General features: G+C 39.2%; 1 protein-coding gene across 2 annotated transcripts in view; it reads left to right on the forward strand.

The window, feature by feature from the left end:
• Nucleotides 1-227: 227 nt before the first annotated feature.
• wasla (WASP like actin nucleation promoting factor a) overlaps nucleotides 228-23,623 on the forward strand; it is a 32,604-nt gene continuing 9,208 nt past the window's right edge. The window contains exons 1-5 of one of the 2 annotated variants that reach the window (XM_074678385.1): nucleotides 228-794; nucleotides 10,455-10,589; nucleotides 13,124-13,210; nucleotides 15,217-15,313; nucleotides 16,123-16,146. In XM_074678385.1, coding sequence (XP_074534486.1) covers nucleotides 690-794; nucleotides 10,455-10,589; nucleotides 13,124-13,210; nucleotides 15,217-15,313; nucleotides 16,123-16,146 — 448 coding nt within the window. In that variant the 5' untranslated portion in view covers nucleotides 228-689. The remainder of the gene's footprint in view (nucleotides 795-10,454; nucleotides 10,590-13,123; nucleotides 13,211-15,216; nucleotides 15,314-16,122; nucleotides 16,147-23,623) is intronic. The other variant, XM_074678386.1, reaches the window with a different exon arrangement.

Here is a 23,623-nt window from a genome sequence, read left to right on the forward strand (position 1 = left end):
ATTTACTGACATCTTATTTACATTTTGTCGACCACCATCTGGCCCCTCCCCATCTTACGTCACAATCTATCCCGTTCCACGCGCTAGCCCCCACCCTCCCCCTTCTCCCTCCGCAGAGCAGCATTCCTGCTGCCCCATCGGACCGAACCATTTAGAGTTAAGGATTACTTTGAAGCTTTAAAACAACCCAAATCTGACTTTCAAATACATTTTCCTTTAAATGTTTATCTTTAATGTAATATTTAACGAACATGTTAGCAAGTCAACCATTTAATCCATATTTAATGGGATAAGATGGCAGTTTGTTCATCCCGACACCCCCCTCTCGCCTCTCTTTAAAGTGGTCCGCTCCGTCTTGCTGCCATGTTGGATGTACGCATCGATGCTGCAGCTGCTGGAGTTTCCGAATGAAAGTTGAACGTTTATCTGAGTTCTGACGCGAAGTGAGACTTAATTTTTCGTTTTAACACTTACAGGAGACGATAAGGATCTTAATTTATCAGGAGCACGCCTGAAAACACCCCCGACCTCCTCCGCCCTCCAGCACGGAGTCAGACTCAGCGGAGATGATCCGGTTGCAGGCCACAGCAACCGGAGCCCGCATGGATTTTCTGTAATTACAAGTGTTTGCTGACTCCTTTTCAAGGATAACCGCATCGTTTCGGAGTAAACTAGAATAATCCAGAGCCATGAACAGCCACCCCCCGCCACGCAGGTCTGCCAACGTGGGCTCCATCCTGCTGACCCCGCAGGAGAACGAGTGCCTCTTCGGCTACCTGGGCAGAAAATGCGCCGTAAGTTTCCCAGTTTGTTTACCACCTGCAGGTCCAAAGAAGGTGCTGGTGCATTGGGTTAGGCGTCACTAAAAGTACTACCCCATGCTTGTCTGTTCAATTAACCCTTTTCAGCTGATATGAGGCAGCAGATACTTTCTGGAAACCGCATTGGCGTTTCACCCTGGGGCCCGGTGCTGCAACAAAATCGGTGACCCTGCAGACTCACTGACGTGTAAACGGTTTGACAGAAATTTACAATCGTTTAAAGATAAGTCGACCTTAACTATGAAGCCAAGGTTTTGCGCATTATCCCAATATACGACCACAGACTAAGGCAAAATCTGGGCGTTATTATATGGACCATATGTGTAGACGATGCAGGTGCTGGGTTCCCTACAAATAATTCTGTTAAAACCATAATATGAACTAACAAACCGGATTTAAACAAGTTGGAAACGAGTGTTCTGTTCAATAGCAATCTTGAACATTTCTGACAAACAGGAATTTCATTGTAACCTGACAAAATAACGACATCATGATACAGTTAGTCTATGACAGTTGATCACTTGTTTGGAAATAATGCACTATAATGCATTATTAACTGAAAAGGACACAAGTCCCATAGAAGGTAAAGAATAATGCAAAGTTTGGGCTGAATCTGTCCATTTTTAGGGAGTGTTGTGAGTTTTTACAATATCAATAATGATTTCTTGATTGTTTTAGTGCAGGATTACTTTCCTCAGAGCAACATATTCAAGGTTTGGAAGTAGTGACACAGTCATACTTATTGGAAGAGAAATCTGTTTAAATCCCAGTTTTATTTTTACATTAAAGTATCAAACTTTGGTTCTGACAAGACAATCGAATGCCCATAGTCAGGAGGATGACGTTGCTATTTTAGTATCGGACACTAACATAATCCAAACCGTAAAAGAGGGAAAACATCCAATTATATAGATGATAAAATATTAAATGTAAAGTATTTGGAACAAATGGATTATTATTTGTTTTAAAATGTATTTAGCTATTATGTGTCCATATTTGTAAATCCAAGGAGATGGATGTTAATCCCTATGATTCATAGAACTAGTGATATGTGCAAGTTCATTTTGTTAATGGTCTCAAAAATGAACTGTTCAAGTCCCTATTTAAAAAAAGGGACAATATGTATTGTTTGTCATTTAAATAAATTCGAAAATGTAAGCAAGTTGCCATGTTATTTGGGGACATAATACGATGAAATGTTCAGAAGTACTGCACTGAAATACAGATAACTGACAAATTAAGTCTAAAAAGAACAAAAGATGATAGTGGAAGGTATCAAAAGTAACGATACTTGATTTTTGGCTGTCTCAAAATTATTTTTTTAGAAGGTCCTTCTATACTTGACTCTCTAACCCTAAATAATTGACTCTCCCTAAACTAATATATAACAATATTCAAATATAAGATAATTAAATATCAAGATCAAAAGCTAAGAATTTCCTAATAGACCAAAGGAACAAGCTTTAAACCGTAGTAACACTCAAGTAACTTTAAGGCTGGATAGATGGTTTTATCATCACCTAAAATGAAAATAGCTAAGGATAAAGAAACACAGCTACACCTCTCTAAAGGATTCTGTCCCAGTTTCTGCATGAAACACCTTCAAATGTTCAAAAGAGTTGGCTTCATCCACACTCACTGCTAACTACAGTCGAATCAGCAAACCATGATTCTCTGATCAATAAAGCCTTGAACTGGGGCTAGAAAGCCAGAGCTGTTGGGCCGTTTCATGCTCCTTTAATGAATTTAACATGATGCAAAAATAGTTCAGATTTCCCTCAGTGTGTGATGCTCAGTCTGATCAGGGTTGTTGTTTGGAAGTGTGTCCTTCACTTTCATCAAGCTTGGTCGTTTGTTTTCTTGACATATGCAGACAGGACAGGAAGCCTCCCATCCTTTTCATACTTATCAGATGTAACCAGCTGTTATCACTGATGCCACTCGGTCACCTCAGGGCCACTTCACTCAGCTTCAGACACTTTTAATTAAAGAGACTTTTTCATGTAGAAACCAACAACACCTGGATGCTGATGCGCTGGCGTGGTTTAATCCTTGATGTTGTTTACCACATGGTATCTGACGCAGGATTTATCAGATCAGGTCAGAAACTCATAAAATGTGGTTGCTGATGTAATGAGATGGTTCCAGGACAGCTCAGCAGGTTTTTATGTCAGTCGCAGCTGCTTCCAGAGTTCGGCCTGCAGAGTAGACTGCAGGAAGTTTCTACATGCAGGGAGGAAACACGCGAGCACAGAGGTCAGAGCAGTCAGTTCAAAGTAACTCTGACTTGTTGCATGGATTTGTGCTGACCTGAAGGATTTGGTTTGTACTAGGCCTGTCACGATAACAAATTTTGCTGGATGTAATTTTTTCGAAATATAATTGCAGATAAACGATATTATTGTCAATATTATTTTGATTTTTTCCCATTTTTTCATTAATGTAATTATGATAAATGGGATAATAAAGTGAGTACACCGTATCAAAAGCAAGAAACTTTAATTTCTTAAGAGTATTTAACTGTAATTAAAATGTCAGGATCTTTTGAATAAAATAAATTAAACAAAAAATATAATAAATTTAACAAACAAGAAAGAGAAAAAAATACAATGAAAATGAAATGGACTCTCTTTTAGAAAAAAATACATGTCAATGAAAATAATTAATATTAATCAAAAACAATAAAACATAGATCCTGTCTCTAAAGAAAAGAACGAAACAAAACAAAAAAACCCCACAACAATAAAAACTATAGCCTATATAAAAGGGAGTTTAAACAGTTCCTGAATTGTTTGTAACATGTACTTTTCCCAGTCAATCCGAACTGTCTGTCAGACATTTTTAACGTTTCTGGCTTTCATTTCTTTGGCAATGTAGCTGTCTTTGAGCGCCACCATTTGGCGCTTTTATTTCTACTTACTTTGCCGACCAAAAGCCTCAGTAAGAGCAGATTGTCAAAGAACAAGGCTCCGCTGCACCTCCCTCTTCTTCTTCTTCGTCGCCACTATTTTCAAACAAATGCGACATATCAGCTCGTTGGTGTTCATGAACTCACACTTTGTTCATTCTGATAAAAAACAAAATATTCCCACTCTGGGACTGTGGCAGGCGGCTTAAGAACCGTATCTTTCGTGCCATCACTCATATTAGTGTGTTTCCTCCTTACCCCTCAGGACGCTTGCTTCAGCTCTCTCCGTGTGTACGCACGAGCAGCCCCGTCTTCACCCCAAAGATCGCATTTTTGACAGATGCTCACTCTGCTATAAATCCGCTAAATCCGCTATAGAACCTATGCACCCCGATGTTAGGAAAGATAGACGTAGTGAGCCATCTTCTCATTCAGCCTCTTTGGTCAAAAGAGAGGAAGAAAACAAACATGCATGCACGTGTCAGTTTATCGAGGCTGGCAAACTTACCAAGGTCGTTTTTATTTATCGTTCTGTTCATTGATTTATTGATTATCGTGACAGGCCTAGTTTGTACCTGAACTCTTCATCAAATTCTTGTGCATCAAAAGCCAACAGAGCATGTCTGGTTAGTATTGAATGTAAAGCCATCCTTTCCCAAATGTCCTGTAAGACCTACACCAAAATCTTAAGCCTAAAACGCAGCATTCAAATAAATTTGTTTGGACTCCATGTCTTCTCTCACTAATGCACAGATGGGGGTTTGTTCGGGGGGTTGGGGGTAACTCACAAAGCAGGATTAGAAAGTTAGACTGTTATTTGAGACCACAGTGAAGCCAAATGTAATGATGTTGATTGAATCTGAAAATAAAGTGATAGTCTTGCATGTAGAGACAGGACAGTTGTAAAAGTCAGTTTCCTATTTAGAAAAAAGCAAACGCTCAAAAACGTAACATGTAAGCATCCTATAGTTATGCGGCTAATTTGCTAATCCAGCTTTGAGGAGATTGTGGTGGATTTATCTGGAGGCAGATTACATGAAAAGTTTTTGGGAAGCACTGGGTTGGATAGTTTGGATGTTTGATGTTTACAGTTGGATTCAGCTTCACCTACACCACAACAAAACCTCTAAAATAAAATCAGGGTGAAAACTTCTGCTATTTTTTATTCAACATTTGTTCACTGCTAAATACTTTGTGTTGCCGTTGAAAAAGGAAGGTCAAAACTCTAACCTGACAAAAGTGTTTGCAGGGATGTTTGCAGGCTGCTTTGTGTCATTTAGAGAGATGGCGAAAAGCAGAATAGCTAACTAACTGGATTTGGCAGTTGACTTTCCCCCGGGTGCGTTTGTTTTGCCTGCTCAGTTTGTTAATGTGCAGCACAAGCTAATTTTAGAAGATAATTAAAATACTGATTTTACTATTTCATGGCAGATTTTGATGGCTCAACTGAGGTAGTTTCTGCCTCACACTTGAACTTCTACACTTTGGGACCCTTAAACTGAGCCGTCATTTTTCTTACCACCATAACCAGTGAGGCAAACTTGATAACAAGGGATTGAGGTTCAAAACTTGAGTCTCTGAAGGACCCACCTCAGCATTTTCCAAAAATTGAAGACCAATAACTTATTGTCCAGTAGATTTTGCTGTGGATCCTTGTGGGTCTAAAAACTTCATATCAGGGAACAGATACTGATCATTTAGCATGAAACTGTTCTTGTTGCTGCTGCTGCTTGTTTATTTGTTAACAACTTTGTGGTGATGTCAAGTCCTCATGTGACTTAAAGTGATATGGAACAAGTTGGGTCCTATCACAAGGTTTAGGGCAGAAATTACCCCTACAGCAGTGTTTTTGTGCAGCAGAAGCCCAGGGCGCTCGCACCAAACACCCCCTCCCTGCTCCTCTGCCGGTTTCCTCTGCACTCAGACGGGGCCATATATTACTTGACCAAAGACACAAATAAACAGACGTGTCTTTTCGTCCTGGCAGACGACCTGCGTTTGTTTATATCTGGCGCATCGCGCGCGCACGGACTGATACACAAAGTGGCGAGCGCCTTGTAGCCAGCTGTGGCTCTGCAGCGGAGGTAGCGCTGTTTTACGACACGATGAGAACTAGAGCCTCATTTAGCGGTGTTTTTGTGTGAAAGTGATGCGCTGAAAATTCTCTAAATAAAGCATGAATGCAGACCTATATCAGATTTTTTCGGTGGGAGTCCGTTTATTTGTGTTTTTGGTCAAGTAAAATATGGCCCCATCTGAGTGCAGAGGAAACCGGCAGAGGAGCAGGGAGGGGGTGTTTGGTGCGAGCGCTCTGGGCTTCTGCTGCACAAAAACACTGCTGTAGGGGTAATTTCTGCCCTAAACCTTGTGATAGGACCCAACTTGAGTATCACTTTAAGCTACATGGACCTCGTCAGAAACTGTCTGGATTATGCACACCAGTGACCACATGTTGACTCTGAATGTCATTATTCATTCTTCCTTAGGATAAATGGTGGATAAGATACTCTCGACTAAAGTGTGGGAATGTGTAGGCTCAATAGCAAGTTTATTAATCTCATTCTTAGTAGCTGTGTCAGATAAACATAGATTCTTTTCAGAATATTAGGTAGAAGTAAAATATTCCCCTTGCTGGCCTAAGGGTTGACGATATATCTTGAGTCCAGTCTTGTCAAGAAATCATCTGACTGATACAGAAAGTTGTACCAAGATCTTAAAACCTAGATCAGACTTTCTACCATGTCTGTTGCATGTAAGAGTTTTTAAAGCCTCATACTTCCTTTTTGTAGGTGTAAGCAATGAATTTAATTAACAAGAGGAGCAAAGATTTCCTCTCAGATTGATGAATGACTCAGCACAAAAGTGAAGGACTCAGTCAAACCTGAAGCGTTTGGAGAAAAGACTGATGTGCGGACTGATGAATGGTTTAGGAATGATCACCAGTGATTTCATACACCAGCTAAAAATGCAAAATCCTTTGGGCTGTGGCTATCGGATGCTAATGTTCCAGCTGATTTCACCTCCACTGAGTCCTCTGTCTTCATCCTCTCACACTCCTCCTCAGTGAGAACTAACAGGACTGAAATGAGGCTTTTAACAACCAACCCCTGACCTCTCCGGTGTGGTGCTGAGTGGGGATTTCATGGTGAAAAGTGTTTCCCGTCGCTCCTCTGACCTACTGTCATAAATCACAGAGGAGGAAAAACGGCCCTGCGGCATTTCCTCTTTCCTCCCCCGGCGGCTGGAGTTACTTTGTCCTGGCAGAGGATTTAACGCAGAAAGCTCGAAAACCACAAACCAGAACAGTCGGAGGACAGGACAGTGCTGAGGACAGCAGCTGGAGTCTGTTTCCCGTCAGGCATAGATGAAGGTTACACTCAGTGGAAAGAAGCCAAACACGATGGATTTGAAGTGAAAAGGTTCAAGAAATCACTCAGAGTATGTCATGAAAAAATTTACACACATAGTTTCCTCAGATTCTTATTACAGAGCAGGACTATGATCCTAAATGTACAGATGTGATGGAAAAGAGCGTTTTTAGCTCCCTAAAAGAGGACTGCCGAATTAGTCACATGACCTAAATTCATCTGACCATGTGTTTTTCTGCTACAGACCAGACTCCAGGCAAATATCCCACAAAACATGAAGAGGTCTGCAGCTCCAGACTAAAATCTGTCAGAAAGAAAGAGACCATGCCTCTCTTTGTTTGAGTCTCTTTCCTGCAGACCTCGAGTACTGAAATGTGGGGCCAAATAAACCTGATTCACCCCTCAGAATCCTCCAGAAACTCTATTCAAGTTGATATTTTGTTAAGCTCAGATTATTCTTCTCAAGGAGGTTTCACAGATCCAGTCTTGAGGCCTTTCAACACCTTGTGAACTCGTCACTCACGGATCTAAGCAATCAAATTTGATATGAGGGGTTCAACAGCCAATTCAAACAGCCAATCAGATTTGCAGAAGCAGGAGGAGACAGGTTAACTGTGCTTGGTCTGTCTCCTCTCATCAATCAACACCAAACGGCTGTTTTCAGAGACACAGCTGGCGTCACGTGACTGAGGATTTCCCAGGATAATTACTGAATCAGTGCCCTCACCATGAGCTTCTCCTCATCTATGTTGTCATCAGTGGCCTCTTAAGACCTCTGACCTTCTGACTCTAGAGTTGACAAAATTAGAACGTGTTGTGTGATTGCAGCAAAACTCTCAGATTGCTGGAGCTGAGAAGGAGCAGAGTGGAGATGAACCAAACACAGACCTAGTGGAAGTTAGCCTTAACTGTTTTTTTTCCCCATTAACTTAAATATAGAATTGACTGGTATTCTTATGAGTGCTTCAAACCTTAGACCTTGCATCTTAGATTAGGTGGTAGCAGTTCAAATCCACTGATCAGAGCTAGGGATGCACTGATCCAGCTTTTCTGGTCCCGTTTCTGATACCTGGGCTTTTGGTATCGACCGATACCGATCCTGATCCGATACCAGTGATAAATAATAACCTGCATGCTCTACTGTGGGATAAGACTGGTAATGTTTTGAGTAAAACAAAAACGAGTGCATATGGACTTACTGATGGTTAATATTTATTTGAGCCATAAGTGTTAAAAATGCTTTGAAAAATGCTGGATCGGCGCTGATACCTAGGGATGGGTACCTTACACATTTAAAACGATATGGTACCGATGCCCAGTACCTGGCAATTGGTATCGGTACTCAACGGAGCCAATTTTTGTTTTTTTTTTTGTGTTAATGTGGTAAAAATATCAATTTGTTTAATAATAAAATATTCTTTTTTTTTTTTTTTTTTACAATTTTACAAATATATTCTTTAATATATAACTTTGAAATGCTGTGTTTATGTCCAGCATGGAAAATCAACTACTCTTCTACTCCCTCACAGTCACAAGGATGCATTAAGGTACCTAAACATGGTACCTTTTGACTCTACATGAATTTATACCCGGTACTTTTGACAAAATTTGGTCGGTACTCAGACGCACTCAGACGGGGCCATATTTTACTTGACCAAAAGCACAAATAAACTGACTCCCACCAAAAAATCTGATATTTGTCTGCATTCACGCTTTATTTAGAGAATTTTCAGCACATTACTTTCACACAAAAACACCGCTAAATAAGGTTCTAGTTCTCATCGTGTCTCTTCGTCCAGGCAGACTACCTGCGTTTGTTTATATCTAGCACGCCCAGCGCGGACTGATACACTAAGCAGCGAGCGCCTCGTAGCCAGCTGTGGCTCTGCAGCGGAGATAGTGCCGTTTTACGACACAATGAGAACTAGAGCCTTGTTTAGCTGTGTTTTTGTGTGAAAGTAACGTGCTGAAAATTCTCTAAGTAAAGCGTGAATGCAGACCGATATCAGAGTTTTTTGGTGGGAGTCAGTTTATTTTTGTGTGTTTTTGGTCAAGTAAAATATGGCCCCGTCTGAGTGCAGAGGAAACCTGCAGAGGAGCAGGGAGGGGGTGTTTGGTGCGTGCGCCCTGGGCTTCTGCTGCACAAAAACACTGCTGTAGGGGTATTTTCTGCTCTAAACCTTGTGATAGGACCCAACTTGTTCCATCCTGGAGTATCACTTTAAGGTTTTGAATGTAAATTGGAGAAATTTCATGGATTTTCAAGCAAACTAAACAAACTGTTCTGTCCTCTATAGAAAGCCACAAAAACGAAATCAGAACCTTTTTGAAAGAAGACAAAAAAAGGAGACGGACATCTAGTGAGCCCTGAAAACAAGTTCACCTGTACAAACTTTGTAATTACAGTTTTCAGACAGCCTGTCTCCTTGTAGCAATGAGGATGAAATACTCTGAAACACTCTGACGTTTTGGGACACGATGGGACATTTTTGCCATGTTTTGTTTACCTGTGACCTCCACGTTACTGCTTTGCGAACACAACTCTCAGCAGACGTAGTGAGTCTGCATGAAGTGTGATATAAATAGTCCTCTGTGTTCTTCTGAGGTGTGTGATTAAACCTCATTCCAGATCTGTCAGGATTTTTAATCTGCAGCAGCCAGCTTGAGGTTCACTGAAGGCAAATCTTAATTATAAAGCTCCTACTTTTATTTTGAAAACTAGTTAATGATGTGTCATGACGAGCTGCTAATGATCCGACCTCTTGTTGAACCTCATGCTGTTGAATCATCTGCCTGTTTTTAAGTCACTCTACAGATACGGCTCCAGGGACGACGGTGTTGTTTGATAAAATATTTTAATAAGTGATGTAAGGGTTGCAGAATAAACAATCAGATTCCCACATAATGGGTCTTTTCTAGTCCAGTCCTGCGTCAAACCTCGCCTTATCAAGACGTCAATAAGGAGCAAACCTGTGATAGGAATAATGTCAGACTTGATTACATTGTAAAGTGTTTTTGCATCTTTAATCTGATTTTGAAGGTCTCACCATTGCTTCACAGACTTCCTCTTGTTTCTAAACCAGTTTAGCAGGTGCAGCATTTCTTATCTTTGCTCATGTGTTTTGCATCTTGTAAATTTCCTCTTCCTTGCCGGCTGGTTTAGGACATACAGCTTGCAGGAACCAGATGCGTCTCTAAAATCTGGAAACCATATCTGTGTAGCTTTGCATATTTCACTGCCCCATTTATCAGATCATTAAATGTATCCACATGATTAAATGTGCTTGTTGCTGGTGAACCGTGCAGCTGCTGATGATGCTCACCGTCCTGTCCTTTGTCTTTCGTCCTCTGTTTCAGACCCTGTGTTCGGCGGTGGTCCAGGTGTACGGAGCCGATCGGAGCTGCAGCTGGGTGAAGAGGTGCTGTGGAGTGGCCTGTCTGGTCAAAGATAACCCACAGAGGTCTTACTTCATCAGAGTGTTTGACATCAAGGTGAGTCGGACTGTCGTTAAACATGGAAGGATGGTTGAAGAGAGTCTGGAGGGAGAAGTTCGTCAGTTTGACAATATCTTGTTCACAAAGACCAGTCACACATCAGACGACTTTTCGATATTAACCAAATTTAAAACCACGACTGAAATAACAATCCTGGGATCAAACACACACAGACAACATGTAATACCTTTAGGCAGCTTTACCACACACCCAACGTTTTGTGCAACAACTTCCCAGACGTAAGATCCCACAAAAGCTAATGTGATCAAAAAAACTTCAGAAGTTAACCAACCCACAGGCCCAAATCCTGTTTTAAAACTGTAAGAGGTTAAAACAGAAAGACTGATACCTGCCAGCCTCAGGTTAACTGATCTTTTTGCAAAAGTTGCAAAAACCTTTGCTGCTAAAGCTCAAAAAGTAATACAACTGAGCTTCACCAGCAGCCCAACAATACAATATTGTCATAATTCTGTATGTTACAATCAGGGCTTGACATTAACTTTTGTGCTCACCAGCCACTGTGGCTAGTGCTTTCCCAGAGTTATTAGCCACACAACATTTTTACAAGCCCATTTTGTTGTTGGATATTTATGTTTAATGTGGTTAAAGCAGACAATGACATGAGAAAGTTTACTTAAACTAGATCTACATCCTGTTTAAATTTAAATGACCCCTGTGCACACTCAAATCAAGACTACATAAATGTTAGACACCGCAGGTCATCATCAGGTATTTAGTTTTGAAACGGTTGTGTGGAAGGTTGTGCTCCTTTAATATGAAAATATGAAGTTCATTGAGACAAAGTAATAAAAGGAGGAGTTTATTATTGCATTTAAAGAAAGCTGTGAGAAACGCTGTCTGCTTAAATATTATTTTCCAACAGTCATTGTTAATGCCTCATGAAGAGGAAAAAAACATATATATATAATGCACACTTAATCGTAAATCATATTTATTTAGAGTGATTAGGTTTGTTAACAGTATTTCCAGAGTGAACTTTTTACATGTAACTTTGATAAATGTTTGTAAATACGGAGCTTTAAACATTGTTCCTTCAGCCCCTAATATCTGTGACCTGTTTCTCTTCTCTACATGCTCTCCTCTGTATGATCTAGTGAATAATTATCTAAAGGAGAAGTTCTTGTGTCTATAGAGGTGTACATGGGATTTCTTAGTTTAAAAAAAAAATTGCAAATCTAACAATGAAGAAAAAATTGTAATGTCAAAAATTTTATAAATTTGCCAATTTACGTAATTAAATTTAAATGGAAATTAATTGAACAAATAAATACATTTGCATGATAAAACATGAAATAAAAAATTTTGAAACTTTCCCAAAAATTACCAAAAAGGGTATTTATATAAAAAAATCAAAAATTTTATATTCCTATTCTTAATCTGCAAAAATGTCAAAAAACTAAAATAAAAAAATCAAGAAACCTCAAAAAATGGCAAAAAAAAAAATCAGAAAAAAATTAAAAACTTTACTTTAAGAGGTGATGCATTTGTAGTACAAAATGTATTATTGTGTATTTACTAAGTGTCTGTGTCCTCATCACAATTTCCCTGTGTAAGAAAAAAAAAATCTCTTTATTTTTTTAATATTATTTTTTAAAGCTACAAGGAGCCACTGCAAAAGATTTAAGAACCGCATGAGGCTCCAGAGCCACAGGTTGAAGACCCCTGTTCTAGACTATTATAACAGTACTTTACTGAAGAATGTATGATTGAAGCTTTCAAACAATGAGCTGTTAGAGTTACATGTGAATTATATGTGTTGTTATGGCAGTTATATGCTTCATAGGTTAGTAATCTGTATCATAGATGTTAAAACTGTTTCTTTGTGCTGCTAATAAGATGAAACCTCACAAATTCTTTCTGTTAAACCTGTTCATGTTTCTCCTTCTCTCTGGCTCCTCTGTGTCTCTGCTCAGCTTGGGTTGTGGCCAGACTGCATTTAGACTCTCATGGAACGAAAGGATAAAATTAATACACTGCTTTAAACATAATGGGAAATCAATGGTGCAGGTTTTAATGGATCACCAGCAGCTAATGTTTGTTTACTGCTTGATGCACAAACCGCCTGTGAAATGCATGATTGTGTTCAAAATTAACCGTCAAACAGAAAAAAAAAGCAAAACCTGCAGAAGCTTAGATTCTGCAAATCCTGCCATTCTGTTTTTATTGATGTGACGTGACTTTTGTGCTGGTCAAAGAGGAAAGCAGGGATTATTGGTTGTATAGTCGAGCTCAGTTGTCATGCAATCATCCAAATATAACAGCAACAGTGAGATCTGTTGTTGCTGCGTTAAAGAAAGAGCTGATTCTGTAGAAGCACTTAAATGTGAGCCGTTTTCGTCTGGAAGGAGGGAAATCAATCTGAAAACTCGCCCTCCTTCAATGAGAAGGAAGACTTTTATGTGTGGTCGAGGAGGAAATCTGCAGAGTCACTGATGTTTTCTCTTTAATCTTCAAGGGGAATCTTCCTCTGATGCCTCTCCCTCTGTGTGTGTGTGTGTGTGTTTCTGCAGGAAGGGAAAACCATGTTTGAACAGGAGCTGTACCACAACTTCTCCATCAGCAGCGCCAGATCCTACTTCATCTCATTCGCAGGAGATGTAAGTGTGCAGACGTTTCACTGATAAGGCCTCACTCTGTTTAATAAGGTGTGATAATAGCACCCTGTTTTACATACAGACAGGAATGTGAAGCAGTGTGCGGATTCAGAGCACTTTTATAGGTTTCTGCTGTTGCTGACTGAGCTGAGAGGAAGGATCTGTTAGAAAGAGGGAGGAAACGGACGAAAATAGGGCAGCAGAGATAAAACGGATCTCAAAATGAGATCTCCAGGTAGCATTTTATTTTTCATAAAGCAGCTGTAGGTTCAAAACCTTCAGAGCAAGACTTTATTTCCAAACTTGAAGGAAGATTCAGTTACAATCACATCACTTCGATGGAGGGTTCTTATTTTATCCTGTAGAGCAAAACATTTCCATCAATAAACAAGTTTTAATTGAGTCCACTCCACAGATTACAGCCCCAGCTTTCATCTTCAATGCATTAATTATGACACTGACATAAGACTGGATTAAAGTTATGAAATAGTGCCAATTAACAGTTTGAATGCATGATAACCAGACATGCACCAACCAATTGGTGCCGGTTTCTTTAATTTTGGGGTTCAGTGATCAGTGATCGGCCCATCCTCACACATGAAACTGATCTTGTATACCTTCGGGAAGGTCTGACAGCCAGCCATTGTTGCTCCTCGCTCTGAGACCTAAAACTCAGGACACTTTATTGGTTGTTTAAGTTAAGACCTAAAGCAGGGATCTCAAACTTGTGTCATGGAGGGTCAAGAGGCTGCAGGTTTTCTTTCCAACCAAAAACTCCACCAGCTGATTTCACTGATTAGTCCCTGCTCTCTACTTAAAGGCAAGTTAATCAGTGAATCAGCTGGTGGAGTTTTTGGTTTGAAAAGAAAACCTGCAGCCTCTTGGCCCTCCATGGCACGAGTTTGAGATCCCTGATCTAAAGAGTTTATGGTTACACAGGTAGTGTTCAATGTTTTATAACAAAATGAGATTAGAACATTGAAGGTTTATGCCGCCAGTTATAAAAGAAAATAAAAAAATAAAAATCAGTTTTGGCCCCTTAATTTAATTTAATTTTGTTTTATTTTATTTTATTTTGTTTTATTTTTATTTATTTATTTTATTTTTATTTTTTTTACTTTTTATCCATTTTTCTCTACCAAAATTATACTTTAGTTCATCAGTTTACACAGAAACATATTTGGTCTGGACTTGTTTGCACTTTTTCATTCTTTCATTTTGTGTGGGAAGGGGCATAGACATGCATGTAAATGTAATTGCAAATTTCTTATTATGCAACTACCCCCGACTTTCTAATTTCTGATACAAAATTTGCTTTTCATTTATTTACTTTATTTTATTTTTCTAAATTGCTTTCAAAAAAGTTTTTTATTTTTATTTTTTTTTTATTTCTACCACATTGTATAACAATGGTCTGAAAATAACATGTCATACTTGTTTTACTGTTTTTCTTTATTTCTGAAAAAAAAATGTAACTTTGTCTAGCTGCAAAACACATTTTAATTTTGCATTGAATAAAAAATTAAAAAAAAAAAAAAAAATCAGTAATGGCCCAAATCGATATCAGCGGGTCAGGCTTTTTAAAGATCAGTGATCAGAAAATTGTGATCAGTGCACCCCTAATGATAACAAATGGTAGGGGATAAAAATGTTTTTAAGTCAAAAAATTCTGAATATGAAAAACAATCCTGATAAAATCCAGATCCTGATCCTGTCATAAAAACATCCTGACATATTTTCTCTATATCCCCCTCTAATGGAGAACATGTTGCTTGGTTAGAATCAGAGTTTGTTGATGTTTACACAACATGTAACACTGCAGAAAACTGACCACTGATCATCTGGTATCAAGAGATAACTGACGGACAGGTGATGTTCGTTAAACAGAAAGTAAAAATATGAGCAGTACAGTAAATTTGTCTTTCCCCTTTAAAAAAAAGGTGAAAAAGAAAGGTTGAGGTTTCTTTGCTTTTAAAATCATTGTGGTTTTTCTCCCTTCTTCTGCTCAGTCTTGTCAGATCGGTCTGAACTTTGCAAGTGAAGAAGAAGCAAAAAGATTCAGAGCCGCCATCAACGACCTGCTCAACCGACGGCAGCGCAAAACAGGTGAGTTCAGTCTTAGAGCTTCTTCTTCTTTGTCTTCTGCTTCTTCTAATCTAATCTGTGCTCAGGCTTCACTCTTAAAACTTTTCACACTAACAGGACCTCAGCTTCAGTCCCAAACCGGTCTGTCTACTCATGCTCAGCTGTATCAGATGTTCAGGGTGTAATAAACTGAATCAAGAGGTTTAATTTGAGGGGAAAAAGCCATTGAAACCAATTAATCTGCATCTCAGAGCAAGTGATCGTAAGATGCTGCCAGCGGGGCATCTGAAGTGGCAAATGAGGAGAGTGAGATGTCAAAGTGTTAAGTGTTTGCGGCTGTTTCATGATGAGGACTTGAGTTGAGGTTCAGTTTGGGACGCTGTCCTTTCTTTCTCTGCTTCTGAAGTGAAACCATCCTTCTGTCTTTGTACCTAACGTCTCTGGAGTCAGCCTCCGCTCTGCATGCTGCTCTTTTGAAGCTCACCTCTCAAACCCAGGGACTGAAGGCTAACTGAACTTACACACACTGAGTGTTTCAGGGGGAGGATTTTATGCCACGAACGGAACTTTGATGCTTTTTCCTCCTCTTCGCCTACTAACTCTGAAGACTTCTTGAACTTTCTTTCTGACTCCTCGCTGTCATCTTTCAACCTGCGGGCCTCAAACCGTCGCTCTTTCTCCCACTGCTGTGACCGTTGCACTAACTGAACTTAAACTAAGGCAGCTCACCCTCTTCTCTTCCTTCATGAACTCTCAAATTTCCTCCTTTACATTTGTTCTCGAAGTCGTTTTGGCAATGTGTTCTAAAACTGTAAATTTGTCTTTTTCAGAGAAGAGAGGTGACCCTAAAAATGGTATGTTCCACTTTTATTTCCGATTCCACAGATATAGTTTTGTTCAGAAAATCAGCCTTGAGAGACTTTTTCCCTCATTATTTTTTATTGATGGGTCTTTATTTTTTAGCTTTGCAAAGCTTTTAATTCTGAAACTATGCTTTATTGTGCTGTTAAAAACGCCATTATACTCCTTTAAATGTTGACAGTTAATGTTTCTGTTAGAGCAGTGAATATTTTTCAGGGGTTTTAAACGTTAGCAATCTTTAATTCACAAGAAGTCTGTCAGATGATGCAATTTCATTTACATTTGTGAGTGTAGAGTCAGAAAACTTTGTGTCAGAATCTGTCGACAGGGAGGACTCTTATCAGTTGTGATCACTGCAGGTATCCAATAAACTCTGAAATACCTGCAGCTTAGCAGTTGAATCACTTCAGTTGCTAATATCACCAGTCAACAGTCTTTAGTGATTGCTGCATCCTAGACAGATTTCTGTTAAAGTCTGATCTTGCCTCTGTCTTCTTCTTATTGATTCTTTTAGATATCCAACTTGTTGCTCAGTTCTTGTTTGCAATTTCTTCAAAATCTGTGAAAGTAGGGGTGCACGATATTGGATTTTTTGCCGATATCTGATATGCAGATATTTAACAACTCAATCAGCCAATATCAATACCGATATTTTGTTGTTCACATAGTTGCAGAGGTCATCAACTCTCTTCTGTATTGGAAGTAGCATATTGTATTATGGTGTATACTCTTATCATATTCGTTATGTAATTAGGGATGGGTACCTTTCACATTTGAAACAATACTTAACTGGTGCCAGGTACCTGGCAGTTGATATTGGTACTTAACGGTACCAATTTTCTGTACTTTTTTTTGTGCTTATGTGGTAAAAAAAAATACCAATTTGTTTAAGAATTAAGTATAATTTTTTTTCAATTTAACATAATTATTCTTCAATATATAATCTTCCCCTCCCTCACAGTCACAAGGATGTGTTTAGGTACCTAAACATTGTACATTTCGATTTTACGTGAATCCCTATATGTAATATTAATTTCTTGTGCAAAATCAGAAAAATATACACTTGAAACTGTATATGTACTTATGACAATTGTTTTTAAACAAAAAAAATCCTAAAGATAAATCCTACTTGGAAGCTGGATGATGCTCATCTTGACTAAAATCAGAACAAAACCCACAATCAGGGTAAATTTGGCTAGTTTCATAACTGATAGTAAACATAACCCTTAAATTACAGAGAACATGTAAGAAGTGCAACTGTACAGCAATCAAACCCAAATAATAAAAAAAAGTTTATTTAGGTAAATGTGCCCTAAGTAGTCAGCTACATGTACCTTACATAGTGCTGCTTAAGTTTAACTTCAAACAAGAAGCAAATATGGGACAAATTAATCTGAACTGTGCAAAGAAAATCTCAAAAAATGTAAAAAATACATGCAGCTTCAGCTCATTACTTTACCTGTTAATTAAATAGGCAGAATTTGTTGTGTTGGGCGATATCTGATATTTTATTTTCAAGTCAATATCAGCAGCTGCAGCAACACAAGAACTCACATGCAGGCAAACACACCAGCAGCCCTCACTGTGTAAAAGTCATACATAAGAATTAAAACAGTTTCCTTGAATTGAGTTTTCATTTGTGTTAACTTTAGGCTAATATACATGCAGCTTTTGTTAAAAACAAAAGAGAACAAAGTGCATCACAGACTGAACATAACAAAGAGCAACATCTTCAACAACATAAGACGGCAAAAAAAGTATATTCTGAAATTGATTTCTAAATAAAACTGTGAAAAAAGCAAACACAAAATGTTTAGCGATGCACACAAACTCATTTCTGACTGTGGCTGCAGATTATAAAAACTGACTCTACAGTAGTTTTCCAGAGCAGCTCTTTCTCTGAACACAGAAGCCAGAAGCTGATTAAAACCAGTTTTCTCGCTCTTTCAGCATCTATTTTTTCCCTCGGCTCGATGAGGAATACCAGGAGTCTGGAGTTGTGGTGTTTCCTGACACGTTGGCGGCCCGGTTTCACAGACACTCTGACTCACACACTGACACAGAGAGAAGTCTGCTGCAGGTTAATCTGGTCAGCAGGAAGTCCATCTGTGCCATATGTAGACCACATGCTCAGTGTTGTTGTGATGCACTTGAGGTCTAATCTGTAATCCCTGCAATTACCTTTACATGATTTGTTTTAAATGACTAAAATTAGTCCTGCAGTAAAGTTGTATGATAGCAGAAAGAGCATGGTAAGCTGTGTGGATATTTTAGAAGAGTAAGATGCACTTCAACCCAAAAAAAAGTAAACAAACTGTGTTTATATGTGATGATGCTGAAGCAGGCGTATTGAGATGGCTCCTCTTAGTGGAGTTGCTGTTAAGGCGTGTAAAACCGTTCATTCACTGAGAGGAGAGGCTCTTCTGTAAAGTGCACATCAAAGCTAATTAATCCCATTCACACACTGAAGTGTCTCACTTAAAGACACTTTGGCATGTTGACAGCAGGACCTGGGATTGAACCCTGAACTTCCTATAGCGAGGAGATGGAAATGCTGAGCAACAGTTGCCAGTTGCTAAAGTGACCAACAGCAGAACTGCAGTGAATTTAACCTCATCTGGTCTGAAGAGCATTCAATAGAGACAAAAGGACACCTCATTATACCAATTTCCTTTTGTGAGCAATAGATAGATTGATCATAGAGAGCCTAAGAGGTATGTCATAGAAAAAAATTGTAACGTTTTTAAAAACACCTTCAATTGGTTGTTGTCATTGCAATTTATTTTCCTGGAGACACAAATCATCATGTCATCAGTCATTACCTCCGCCAAAGGGTGATGTTTTGGGTAGAGTTTGTGTGTCTGTGACCAACATAACTCAAGAACTAATGAACGGATCTTGATTAAATTTTCAGAAAATGTTCAAAATAAGATAAGGAAGAAGTGATTAAATTTTGGAGGGGATCTGGATCACCGTCTGGATCCAGGATATTTTTAAAGGATTTTTTATCATCGTGAGATCGGGCCATTTTCACCATATGTGTATATAACTCCAGGATAAATGGTCGGATTGCTTTGCAAAACAATACAAGACAAAGTCACCATCATTTCTGGCAGATGTTCAAGTACGATCCAGATCCTGGTAATTTTCTGGATACTAAGATCCAGAATATGAAATATGTACTGGGTCATCATGATTTTCAACACTGTCGGGGAACAAATTATCGTACAAACCTGCAACTAACACCAAATTGTATCAGTCATTCTGCTGAAAGGGAGTATAACATCAAAGCAGGACTAAAGGGTTGCGTAATAATCACAATATTCTTGGGGGTGGTCTGCGCTGTCTGAGTGCTTTTTTAGCCTCTTAAATAAGATTGACCAGAATGAAGGACCGAAGTTTGCTAGAGCACTGAAGTTGGATCAGCTTAACTCCCAGCTCCCAAAAACTTGCAAAAAAAGTCAGAAAGAGTCCATGTTTTAATGTATAGCATGACAGTGCTTTGTGTGATGCTTTAACTGGTTTCAATAACAAAATTATTTTATAAGAAAAGGAAATCTCTACAAGTGAAGGCAAAAAGTTTAAACCGAAAGAAATAAGCCTACTGGGAAGAAGCTAGTTGCAGCTCAGCACTCAGCCTCCCTCATGTCCTGTGTCTACTAAAGAAGAGCATCTGAATAAACAGGATTATACTTAAAGTATGCTTCATTCCAGGCCTTTGACAGGTCTGATCTGTGTTTTAAACTTGGGTATTTAAAATAGTTTATAAGCGACAATCTAGAGACAGCTCAGCACATGGTCCCTCCTGATTCCCCTTTTCATGTAAAGATGATTGAAAGAGTGATATTTCTTTGAAGGGAAAAGCTTCAGTCAGCTCAAAATGATCAAATCACAAGTTTTTGTTTTAAAACTGTTGTTTTGAATTTCTTTCAAGGAAAAAGAGCTAGTGGCAGCTCAGCTCTCAGCCCCTTCCTATGCCCTGTGACTCTCAAAGAAGAGTATTAAAAAACTGCTGTTTCTGGAAAGATAAAAAGTTTTATCTTGGTTTTAAGGGTCTAATCACAGATCTTATTTTCAGTGGTATTTTGACTAGTTTACCAGAAACAAGGTTATGGCAGCTCAGCTTGCAGTCTCCTCTGATTCCTTGTGTCCATTTTACTAAAAAATTCAACTTTCTTGTGGATCCAGTTGCCGAATCATGTGGGTTTTAAGCTGGTGTTTTGGCTAGCTTTTCACAAACAAGCTAGTAGTAGCTCAGTTTACAGCCCCTTCTGACACTTTGTCTACTAAAAGAAGGACAAATACAGGGGGAAATTACATGAGCCTTGACTGTTCTGAAACTTGGGGGTTTGCTACCTGAAATGAGCTTGGAGCTGATCAGCTTGCAGCCCATGCAGTGTATTTACAAATGCTTGGATGTAAGGTTTGCAGGCTTCCATGCTGATGCTCTTGCATTGTTCTTTGTACGATGACTGACCTGGTGATAGTTTAGTTGCTGTTTTTCGACTGCTGATGATTTAAATCGCTAACTTCAAGCTGGCAGCCTGGAATAATCATTGTAATCTGACGGGTTCTTGGGTAAAAATAGATCGCGTATCCTCTGAAAAACTTTCCAAATTGCTATTTTCTCTGTTTGTTTGCCTCCACCTCAGCAGTGCCAGGAACAAAGTGCATCAGAGCTTTAATTTAGGTCTACCCTGCAGCTGTGTCTGCATGTCTTCCCTAAAAGTCTGTTTGCTTTCATTAAACAGTCCAACTGTTGCCAAACACTGCGGCTGTGAGGAGCGGGATTAACATGAATCCAACAAATCCGCCAACTCTTCAATCAAATCTGTGACTGTGTTCTTTCTTGGAAGATCCTCCGCAGCAACACAGATTCGTTCTGACATTTCATTTGTGAAATATGAGCCTTCACTGTGGGACGCAGTTGCTCTGGATTTGGGAAATGTACAGTATGCGTGTCCTCGTTTCCTTCCCCGTTTGTCGTCACATTGTTCTCGTCCTCTTTGAGACATCAATAGAAACTGTTGTGTAATGATGAGCTGATTGTGTCGCTACTTCAGGGATAACCCAGATTGTTGGGGTGTCTTAACTCAAGGGATCACCTCAGACTCTCTTGGTGCCTGGGGTGAACTTTTAAACCCAGCTGAAGCTCCTTCAACACAAGCTGTGGTTGTCAGAGAGAACACAACACGCTGAGCGGATGGTGACTGCAGAAACAAGAGTTTCCAGTTTGTTGTTGTAGTCCGAATAAGTGATGGATTAGGGATCGGTGACGCCATCTGCTGCCTAAATGAAACCTGAAGCGTGGACATGTTGGTTGTCTGGAGTCAAAAATGACCAAAATTCGAAGAGGCCGTGGATCTGGACCGAAACAATGGGTTGGTAACCATGCTAAGCTACTGAAGCTAGACAGTCTACACCCGTGGCTTATCGAGCTAAATAAGCTAAATTTACATCATGTTTCACACATAGTGAGACTCTGTTTGCTTGTTGCTTTGGGGACCAAAACATACAACTTTACTAAAGATATCTGGTCTTCCTGTTGCTATTACCTGCTGTAATCTCCGGACAGGTAGATAATTGTAAAGAGCTAATGAGCGCTTATTGGGAGCCCAGTACACTGGGTGCAAAAATATCAACACAGTGATTGGATAATGGAATTTTACTGGTCAGAATAAACTCAGGGTTCTTCAGGAAGCCAGATTGTTGGTTCAGTTTCTGTGTTTTCTAGATGCAAACATGTCCACGATGTTGAGTTTTGGTGTCAAATTAGCTGTGTTGATGTTCAGCAGACAGCTAGCTAAAGACGATGACTCTTAAATGGTTAAATGGTATGCAAAAAGAGGATATGGAGACCAGAATCAGGTGGTCACCGTGGAATATTTTGTGATTTCAACTTCTGAAGAAGCGTAGCTTTTTCATTTGTTTCTGCTTACTTGACTTGATTGAGTAAAAAAATGAGTTTATCGACAAGTGAAGATTGCGTGGTTGCTATTCTGAGAAGGTGACACCCAAACCGGCCCATCCCGGAAACACGTGGGCGCCCTTTAACGTCACCGCTCAGCAAATGCGTCACTGTCCTTTTTTTTGCTCTTTCCACTCGTAAAGATGGGGAACTGTGCTAGGGCTGCACGATATTTATCTTGATATTCTGATTTCTCCTCTAAATCACTATATTAATGTTAAATCCAATCCTTTGATGCATAAAATGACATAAGTATAATGATTAAAGTAGACCTTTCAGTTGTATTTTTAAATTTGTGAAAAAAATGGGGAAAATCTTGGTCAGATAAAGTTTAGAAAACTGTTTACTCTAAACTTTTTGTTCTTACGTATTTTCAGTTCCAGTTAAATAATTTATTCAGATTGATTCAACTGGCTGATTATATATTATATTGTTTTATATTGTTTTATATTGTATTATATTATATTATATTATATTACACTTTGAAAATAACATGAACTAAAGTTGGATCTGACTTAATATTACTTTCATTTCCAGTGCGTAGAAAGTGAAAGTGAAACTTAAGAACATGCCGCGTTTGTTTCTCATTGTAGAGAGTGGAGAAAATCAGGCAGGAATCTTTCAGGCAGCAAAGCAAACCCAAATAAGCAACTAAACTTTACAAAACAAGCCCTGAGAACCCACAACCTGCGGCTGATAAGATGAGCAGGCAACTTTTTTCCTCTCCTAATACAAAATCATGCATGCACAAGATAGTTTTTCTGGAGGAGTGCACCGCTCGCTTTGAGACGAGCACCAGCAGAACAGCAGAGTGAAACGAGCCCATCACAGACGAGATTTGCTTCCCGATGTCTGAAAACATGACTATTTGTACTCAATGGTTGCGATATCGTTATTTCATACATCTCACATGCAAAAACCTGCAATATATCGAGTATATATTGCCTAGCTCTAATCTGTGCACATATTTCGTGCAAAATCAATTCTGTTGTTTGCAAATTCACCTCATGCACAAAAGCTTGATTTCATAGACAAAAGAAATAACAATTGGAGTCAGGTTCAGTACCATGATAAGACTTCTCAGTGATCATGACAACGCGACATCCTGATGTCGGCCGTCTCATCAGGTTAATTCAGTTCAGCTTTCCCAGATGTGTGAAAAAAGTCAGGAAAGACTGGACCTAACCTGTCATCAGTATGAGGGCAGAGCTGAACTCTGCAGCAGAAAACTGAGTTTGCTGACAGATCTGGTCATTATTCAAACTCAGAAATCTGTCAGCTGCATATTTCATGTCCAAGCACAGTTTACTCTGTTGAATTGAGCCTTTACAGCACTTTGCTCTTCTCCAAACAACTTGAAACTGCCGATAAACAAGAGGTTCATCTTTCTAGCGTGCATATTCTGAAATCTCAGAACCATCCAGCTCTCCCTGAAAGTGGGATGCTGCCCATCTCGGTCCTCAGGAGACGGCGGATTTTCGGGGAGCCTGTTGCTCCTGTTC

Source organism: Halichoeres trimaculatus, unplaced genomic scaffold (assembly GCF_033239565.1).
Source record: "Halichoeres trimaculatus isolate MK-OKI-2021-1 unplaced genomic scaffold, fHalTri1.1 fHalTri1_scaffold_10, whole genome shotgun sequence".
Taxonomy (NCBI): domain Eukaryota; kingdom Metazoa; phylum Chordata; class Actinopteri; order Labriformes; family Labridae; genus Halichoeres; species Halichoeres trimaculatus.